This window comes from Musca vetustissima, unplaced genomic scaffold, assembly GCF_032173495.1.
Source record: "Musca vetustissima isolate MV318-11 ecotype Yass unplaced genomic scaffold, APGP_CSIRO_Mvet_v1 utg188502, whole genome shotgun sequence".
Classification (NCBI taxonomy): Eukaryota; Metazoa; Arthropoda; class Insecta; order Diptera; family Muscidae; genus Musca; species Musca vetustissima.
Window position 1 is genome coordinate 1 of NW_026877314.1, and position 10035 is coordinate 10035.

At 33.1% G+C, this 10035-nt stretch overlaps 1 protein-coding gene and 1 non-coding gene across 2 annotated transcripts; both read right to left on the bottom strand.

Moving 5' to 3' along the window:
* Positions 1–882: 882 nt before the first annotated feature.
* Trnaw-cca (transfer RNA tryptophan (anticodon CCA)) lies at positions 883–954 on the bottom strand. The gene has a single exon. It is a non-coding gene; the product is annotated as a tRNA-Trp (tRNA).
* Positions 955–4955: 4001 nt separating this feature from the next.
* LOC133321888 (maternal effect protein oskar-like) lies at positions 4956–5334 on the bottom strand. Its single transcript, XM_061530962.1, has 2 exons — positions 5196–5334; positions 4956–5106 (listed from the first exon to the last, which is right to left on the bottom strand). The coding sequence occupies exons 1-2, from the start codon at positions 5332–5334 to the stop codon at positions 4961–4963; spliced, it is 285 nt and encodes a 94-aa protein (XP_061386946.1). The 3' UTR covers positions 4956–4960.
* Positions 5335–10035: the final 4701 nt, after the last annotated feature.

Below are 10035 nucleotides of genomic sequence, written 5' to 3' on the forward strand. Positions count from 1 at the left end.
GCCTTTGTCAGAAAAGCAAGTCCTCTTAAATTAGAAGACCAAATCGAAAAAATAATTGTTGGGGATATTATGCTAAAGTTCTGTCGCTGTCAAATTTTACATGAAATAATCTTCAAACATTATTTTATATGTACCGTACTATCGATTCAAATAATAGGTATAGCTCCTAACAATTCATCCTTTATTAATTCAAAGTGCAAAGGATATTCGGAACTTGCAACATGATCTGTGCGATATTCGAAAGTTCGATTATGCTAATATGAAACCACATCAGAATATATAGACCCTGTAGAATCACGTTTGGTTTTATATGTTTAATTTCGACCCATATTAAAATGTTATTTTTAATGACAAACCCAAAAACATTTAATGGAAATAAAATAGCGTTTTTTTGTAAATATCCCAATTTACGCTAATTTAAAATGCTGAATCTACCCCAACGGTATTTTCTATAGTTTTTTTTTCCATTTTTTCTATAAATTTTCTAAAAACATTATATTTTAATTTATTTAATATGTAATTATCGACTTTTTAATAATGCTGCTTAAAATGTTAAAAGTTTATACATGATATACTTACTAAATTGAATGGAAATATTACAACAACATAAGTAAAAATACAAAAAACCTGGGCATCTAAATAAGTTTATTAGCTAGAAAATTCAAACTGCGACAGTTATTTATTTTGATATTCGATACCTATGGATCAAAGCTAGTTATGAGAGCTTCATATCGAAAACGCCATTGCCGAAGAGTGCCTAAATGCTGAACCTTCGTTGGGACACTTTAGAATGTAAATCTTATTATTATTATTATTACTAATTTAGTAAATTACCACATCTTTCTCAATTTAACAAAAATTTGAATCACAGTAACTTTGGCATGACCCCGACGTGATTTGAACACGCAACCTTCTGATCTGGAGTCAGACGCGCTACCGTTGCGCCACGGAGTCTTCTTGTCGTTCTAAATAAATAGAACTGTTTTCAAAGTAAACCTAAAAACAAAAAATAAACAACCAACAACAACAAAACCCACATTGCCTCTTTTATTAATAGAACACATCGAATATTAGCTGTTCTGTCGTAAAAAAGGAAAGTGAGTGAGTGAGCTGTGTGTCGACCATTGGTGGTGTACATGCCACCGGCACCACCCCTAACAACAACACATTAACTATACAAATTGAATGACAGACAGCAGATATTGGTTACGCTGTGGGGCAACAACAAATTATTGAAAATTGCTTATCTACTGAAAAAAAAAAACAAAACGCTGTTATAAATTTTATAAAAATTATCTGTGTCACGTTGAAAATAACACCAACAAACAACGCTGGATATTTATTTTGAACAAATTCGGTTTGATTTCGTTTAACTCTTTTTGGTTATTTTGTGGATTTCCGTTTGCATTATCACTAACTATAAATGTATCTTTTAGATACATGTGTACGAATGTATCTTGTAGATACCATGTCACAAATATATCTTATACATGTATGTTTACGAATGTATCTTTCAGATGCATTTGTGTGTATGTAACTATAAAATATGTAAGACATTATGGCATATTTTGGGATCATAGATTCACAGGGTGTACCACAGATAATAAATTACAATTTGAATATACGTTCGATGGTTTGTGTCACGGCTATGTTTCTATGTTTTATGATAAAATTTATCCGATTACCTCCCGAGTAATCTGTGCATGGTCTTAACAGATTTTTTTGCTTATAAGAAGGAATAGAAAAACCCAGGAAGGAAAGTTGAAAATTCGGACGGGCCGACTATATGATACCCTTCACCACTTTGAACATATATAAGATATGCTAATATGATTCCTTTTTTAAGGCATAACCATCATTGTTGATATGATTTTACGGACATCGACATATATAGATTATCGTTATCGGAATGTCTAAAACAGGTCGTTTGTAATACCATGACATAGATTACATTAAATGAAATAAATAAATTCATTTATTATATAGAAAAATGTACCCGGATATTTTACTTTTTGAGGTATTTGTAAGTTTATGGTCACATGTTCAAAACAAATTAGTAAAATCATGAGACTCTATGTTATAATAAATGTTTTTAACGGGGGCTTTGGTGTACTTATTATCATAGAGTGCCAAATCTTCCTCTAGTGGGGTAATAGTAATACTAAACACTATCATAACACATAGACACATTTAAATATTAGTTTGGGGAAAAGGCAATAAGTTATTTTTATATGAACTATAAGACTTCATTTAATTTGCTTCGGAAAGTTCGATTTGGGACAAATATGCACCGTTTTGTTGTATGATTTGCTGCCATTTTAAAGGTAACTTCATAATGTCTCTCTCATAGAATTCATCCCCTCTATTTGCGAAAGACTCTAGTAGTCGCTTTTCACATACCTACCTAGATACCAATTTTTATCATTAAAGAAATTTTTCAATGCAATATGATAATAGATTGGTGCCAAGTCCGAACTGTATGGCGGATGCATCAAAACTTCCCAACCATGCTCCCAAAGTTTCTGGCGAGTCACTGTAGATGGAACACGACAACAGTTTTATGGCCGATGTTGCGACTGCTAAAATTCCGGTCAACTTCCATAATTTCTTCGATTTTATCGACATTTTCGACAACCGGCCTACATGTGAGTCGTGCATCTTTAACGCAAAAAATTCCTGAATCTACGAAACCAAAATTGCACGTAATTATATCTAAATCTGAACCGGTTTCAACATAACTTCACGGACATTGGATTTAAATCAGTATGCTGAGCAAAATTTTGTTCCAATTGGTCAAATATAAACATGAATCGATTTCACCAAAACTTCCAATACGTCTATCTGGACCTAATTCAGTACGTTGCGCAAAATTTTGTCTCAATCGAATTTGGTGCAATATTTATATCTATCTAAATCTGAACCGATTTAAACTAAACTTCACAGACATCAAACTGGACCTTATTCAGTAGGCTGTTCAAAATTTTGTCTCAATCGGACAAAAATTGGGAGTTTGGAGCACCATTTACCAAAAATCAGACGCAACTATATATGAGAGCTATATCTAAATCTGAACCGATTTCCGCAAAACTTCGCATACGTAAAACTGGACCTAATTTAGTACCCAATGCAAAATGTTGTTTCAATCGGAAAATATTGGAAGTTTGGTGCACCATTTATAATAAATCGACTCAGAAAGTGATTCTATGCATATTCTCAAAAGAAACACAAACATATGCACACAGGCATAATACCCTGTACCACAGTGTGGTGAAGGGTATAAAAATGACATTTCGGGAATTCACGAGCCCACCGGGCTACGTCGCTGAGAAGTAGTAATTATGAACAGAACGGTGATCCAAGAAACACGGCCCAAATAGTGTGAGCAATATTTGCAATTAACGTAGTGCACAAAGTCCCGACCTCAATCCGAAGGATAATTTGTGGCCATTCGTAAAGAGAGAGGTGGGATGAACTAATTTAGACGAACTTTGGCATCGGAACTGATGTGATTGGAATAATATTTCGAATGAAATTGTAATATAATTTAAATATAATTAAGGTACGCTATAGTTTTAAGACCATAATACATAAAAACACGATATCGTGCTATTTTGATTTTAAATATTGCAAAGAAATAAAATATTCAGTTTTTTCTTATATTTAATGCGCCCTTTTGGATTCATTTTAATTGATTTTCAAAATCTGATTTCACAGTTGTAATCAGTGGCCATAGCTCTACAAAATGTTTTCCAAAATAATTTTATTAATTCAACTTTTAAGAAATTTTACCCCAGTTTTCGGTTCACCCAATTACATTTTTACTTTTTTTTTTTGCAGAATCATAATAAGCGCCCTCGGTGTCTGGTAGTTAGTTATTTCATAGAACTCACTGCTCTAATTTTGGCCAAAAAATGGGATATCTGGCCCATAGTGCTGGGTATCTATAGTTTTGTATTTCGTTGCATCCTGACAACAAATTCCTATGGCATAGCCCCGCATATAAATGTTCATATTAATTTATGTTCATTTGTATGTAAAAACAAATGTCGAAGTTTTTCCTATTTTTTGGTTTATTATTGATTTTAAAGAATCCTTGTTTGGAATTTTTCTTGTTCGACAATCTAGTTGTTCCCAGAAATTCTCAATGGGGTTGAGATTGGGTGTAAATGTTGATCGATATAAGGCAAATACACACTGCATTCGGATAAATGTTGTGATTGTTTGTGTCATTTAGAAAAAAATCCATCGTAAATATATATGAAAGATTTATTAAAATCGGAATTCATTTGAACGGAACTACGTACTCGCGATTATAGACAAAATTTGGTACACTGTTTAAATGGTAGCTACGTCTAAATCAGAACCGATTTAAAACTTAATTTACATCATTCGATGTTAAAGTCGGGATGATATGAAAAGTTAGTTTCAATCGCACAAAGAGTTTGATATTTGGAAAAGCATTGAAATGAAATCGGCAAAAAATATACATGAGAGCCGATTTTCTCTAATTTCGGATAATACAAGCGACATGTACTTTGTTGACAATAATACATGGACATACGGACGGACATGCACATTTTTGTAGAAAACTGGCTGATATAAACATAGAAATTATCTTATTATCTAAGTGGTTGCTGTCTTTGGTAATATAGTTAACTCACAAACCAATAATTGAAATATAGAGTAAATTTATCTTTATCGTATCTGTCAGATACTTATCTTTAAATGTATATTTATGAAATAATAACAGAACAAGTTTGTATCTTAAAGATACAAACATTTCCTACTGTATTTAAAAAATGAACAATTGAAATTAATCATTTCTTTTCTGTATTCTCTTTACATTTGTATATTTCACTAAAAAAATTATAAATATGTTTATCTCTAGGAAAAAATTTATCTAACAAAAATATATAGGGGGGTGTATGTACATAATTAGTATAATTGCTATTAAATCTAATTAGAATCCATCTACAGAGTAGAACATTAGCGTTCCATTTTCATTGCAGTAACACGCCACATAGGGTATTGTCAGCAAGAATTCTCCCACGCCGAGAGATCCACAACGCATTGGAAATTTTTCACCAGTCAGTTGTCTATAGCTTTCTAGAAAAAAGTAAAAAACAATCAAATTAATAGGAGGTAATGGAAAATTTTCGAAATTCATATTGGAAATTGGGTAAATTTCGACTTACCTTTTATATCCGCCATACACATGGCATCACGAGGATGACGTAGAGGCCGTAATATGGTTTCTAAATCACTGTCAATATTTGGATACTTTTTGCGAATTTTAATGAAATAATGGAACATAACATCAATATTGGATGACATGTTTATGTGGAAAATTTATTTATATTTATAATAATTTAAAAATATATTTTTTGTGGATAATGTCACTTATTTCAAAACAATATATTGAAATATTTTATTTTGAATATTTTTTTAAATTTCTTTTTTTTTTTTTTTTTGATGTTACAACGTCACGAGCTGAAGTTAAACTAGCTGGTCTCGTGCCACTTTCTTCTGCATCGACCGCTGCAAGTGCATGTTAGCAACAACAATAACAAAAGAATGTTTCCCTCTCACTCTCGCACTCACACACATATCTAGGTTTCTTTTTTTTTGTACACTTTTACACAATTAGAAATGGTACGTGAGAGAGCGCTGATGGGTTTTATTACACCGGTACCGGTCGGTTGTTATCAATCATTCTCTGTGTGTGGGGTGTTAGTCGGTTGGTTGGTGGTGGATTGTATCGTTGCATTTATAAGACCCGAAAAAGTGGTGGAAATTGAAACACACGTTTTGGAAGCATTAAAAAAAAAACAGCTGTTAGGTCAGGTTATGTTTTCATATGCCGATAGAATACCAACCCACCACCATATGTCGTTGAGCTGTTACACCACCTTTATATGTGGTGGTAGGTCATACGTGTTTAACAGTAGGTTGGTATTTCCAATGTATTTTGCAAACTCATCTAAATAAACATTTTCTGTCCTGTTTCTATATAGACATATCCGACAATCTGTCGGTTTTAATCAATCAATTCGGTAAAAGAAATAAGATAAATTTTCAATAGGTAGGTCAAGTTCGGAGATGGGTTCACATTTAGGTATAAACCAATATACCTGGGATTGGTATATTTAGGATTTCGGACAAAAGGAAACGAGATAGACACATGGTTCCTTTTGAGAATTTGCATAGGATCACTTTCTGAGTCGATTTATACACGTCCGTCCGTCTGTCTGTCCAAGTTAAATTGTAAACCAGTAAGGAAAGTAGTAAAGTCGGACGGGGCCGACTATATGATACCCTTCACCACTAGGGGTATATTAAACAGGACTATTAACATATAATTGGATGAAATAACACATGTGATATTTATCTAAATGTGAATCTACCTAGATCTATCCATAAACATGTAATTCGTTTGCTACAATGGGACAAAAGTATGTAAATCGACTTCAAACAATTATAAAGAGGTCATCCGTTGGGCTATGTCTGTACTTCTGGAAAACGCAACTACGTAATTCTATGCTCAATTTTGTACGTTGTGCAAAATTTGATGTCAATCTGACTGACATGAGGAGTTTGATGTCCAATTTATTTGAAATCGGCCGAAAATATATAAGGAAGCTCTATCCAAATATTAAGCGATTTCAAACAAACTTGTCACAGGTTAGGTTATACTAATTTCAGAATGTTTTGTTCCTATCAACCTATTGGTTCCTTGGTGCGTCAATTACTTTAAATCAATCTATAATAAAAGGGAGCTATTTCTAAATCTGAACCGATTTTTACGAAACAAGGCAGACATCACTCTAGGCTCAATTCAGTACGTTATGCCAAATTTCGTGCAAATCGAAGGATACAGGGACTTTGGTGCACCATTTACATAAAATCGGACGAAACTATACATGGGAGCTATATCTAAATCTGGATCGATTTTCTCGAAACTTGGCAGACATCATTCTAGGCTCAATTCAGTACGTTATGCCAAATTTCGTACAAATCAAAAGATATATAGGGACTTTGGTGCACAATTTACATAAAATCGGACGAAACTATATATGGCAGCTATATCTAAATCAGGACCGATTTTCTCGAAACTTGGCAGACATCATTCTAGGCTCAATTCAGTACGTTACGCCAAATTTCGTGCAAATCGAAGGATATATAGGGACTTTGGTGCACCATTAACATAAAATCGGACGAAACTATATATGGGAGCTATATCTAAATAAGGACCGATTTTCTCGAAACTTGGCAGACATCACTCTAGTCTCAATTCAGTACGTTATGCCAAATTTCGTGCAAATCGAAGGATATATATATTGGAGCTATATCTAAATAAAGACCGATTTTCTCGAAACTTGGCAAACATCACTCTAGGCTCAATTCAGTACGTTATGCCAAATTTCGTGCAAATCGAAAGATATATAGGGACTTTGGTGCACCATTTAAATTAAATCGGACGAAACTATACATGGGAGCTATATCTAAATCTGGACCGATTTTCTCGAAACTTGGCAGACATCATTCTAGGCTCAATTCAGTACGTTATGCCAAATTTCGTGCAAATCAAAAGATATATAGGGACTTTGGTGCACCATTTACATGAAATCGAACGAAACTATATATGGGAGCTATATCTATATCTGGACCGATTTTCACGAAACTTGGCAGATATTTAGGGACTTTGGTGCACCATTTACATAAAATCGGACGAAACTATATATGGGAGCTATATCTAAATCAGGACCGATTTTCCCGAAACTTTGCAGACATCACTCTAGGCTTAATTCAGTACGTTATGCCAAATTCTGTGCAAATCGAAAGATATATAGGGATTTTGGTGCACAATTTACATAAAATCGGACGAAACTATATATGGTGTACCAAAGTCTCTCTATATCTTTCGGTTTGCACGAAATTTGGCACATCCACTGTATTATGTCTAGAATGATGTGTGTTAAGTTTCCTGGACATTTAACACACATTTTAAGTAAATGGTGCACTAAACACCTGATGTTTGTCCGATTAACACGACATTTTGCTGTATAATATATAATTAATTTAAATACATTGCTATATGTTCAAGTTTGTCAATTTGACAGATTTTGGTTGTCATAAATTTTCGAACAAATATTTTTATCAATTAATATAATTATCGAAATAAAATATGTTTACTGCATTTAATATATTTAACACAGGTATAGGACGTTTTCGTCGTTAACAACATATTTACAGTCAAAAACCAAAAAAATCATTTACAAGAAAACATGCACATTCACAGTCGGAATCATTTGTGTTCCATCACATCCCCATATTAATATGAATATTTGCAATTTCTTCTATATTATATTTTAAAGCAAAATGACAAGGGTTGAAGTCAACAAAACCACATCACAGGGGTGAAAAATGTGATGAATATCCGTGAATTGCAGGCATGGTTAATATATTTCACATTTGCCGCCGCTTGGACACCCCTAAAATGTGAAATGTTATCTAGAGACTGTCCTGAATTTTTTATTCCGTTGATTATTTGCATAAATATCTGATAAACATGAGCAGTTTGGTACACGATTTTCTTAAAATCGGACGAAAATATATATAAAAGCTATATCGAAATTTAAACCGATTTAATCGAAACTTGTCACAAGTTAGGTTATACTAATTCCGGTATGATTTGTGCGTATGCGCAAGATTTTGAGTTCTTAGTGCAAAATTTGGCAAACGTTAGGCAATACTAATTTCAGTAGCATACGGCCTAACTTTAGGTCTTTGGTTGATGCGCGCAAAAGGTATCGAGGTTTAAATTTTGGGCATAAGAAAAAAATCTTAAAATTACTCCGTTTATTATATTGACCAAAAAGGTTGATATAGATCTTCCTCCGCAAAATAAGAATATGAATATATTATTGAGATAAAGTGGGTACATCTCTCTTTCGGCTGAAGTTTTTAAAGTTCTCTTTTCGAAAAAGATCAAAATCCGTATGAGGTCATTTATTGATGCGGATATGATGCACAGAAAACGCAAATAAATCCAAAAAAACATTTTTTTTTTATAAAATTTCGTGTTTTTGTAGATGGATTTCTAGTAGATGGATTTTCACGAAGAAGATTTTATATCATCCGAAACGTAAAAAACATTATTGATAGCGGGTACCCATATCACACAGTTGACAGATCTAAAAATTTGGCCCAAAAAATAGGTTTTTTTTAGAAATTTGATCGCACAAAATTTTCACCATCGGATGAGTATTACTCTGAAGCTGTGCATACTACATACACAAAATACATATCAAATTACGCAGATTCGCGACTATAATAATCTTATAAATAATTTTTTGAAATTCCTGTTTGAGTATTAAAGCTAGAAGTAAAATTAAAAACACTCAAAATCGAGCTTCAAAATGTCAGCATCATTTCAAGGTAGATGCAGTTAAAAAAATGTTACATAAGGGGCGTAGTGTCCATTTTGTTGGCATCTAGTTTTACTTTGACACGAAGACCTTGAAATGAGTGGCTTAATCACAAATCAATAGAGAACATGAAAAAACTGGTTCGCCTCAACCTGTTTTTACACATTTTTTTTTTCCCTTCACCACACTGTGGTACAGGGTATTATGTCTTTGTACATATGTTTGTAACAGGCAAAAGGAAATGCGATAGACACATGGTTCCTTTTGAGAATATGCATAGAATCACTTTCTGAGTCGATTTATGCATGTCCGTCTGTCTGTCCGTCCATGTATTTTTGTGCACAAAGTACAGGCAGCATTTATGATCCGATTTGGATGAAATTTGGTACATGTCACTTATTTGGACCAAGGACGAACTCTATTGAAATTGGAAGAAATGCGATGTTTTATTGGAATCGGTTCAGATTTAGATATAGTTCCCATATATATTTTTGTCTATATTCACGAAATTTTGCTGCATGTATTGAATTTAGTCTAGAATGAAATGTTGCACCAAACTCCCAATATTGGTATAGATATATATATATATATATATGCAGATCTTATA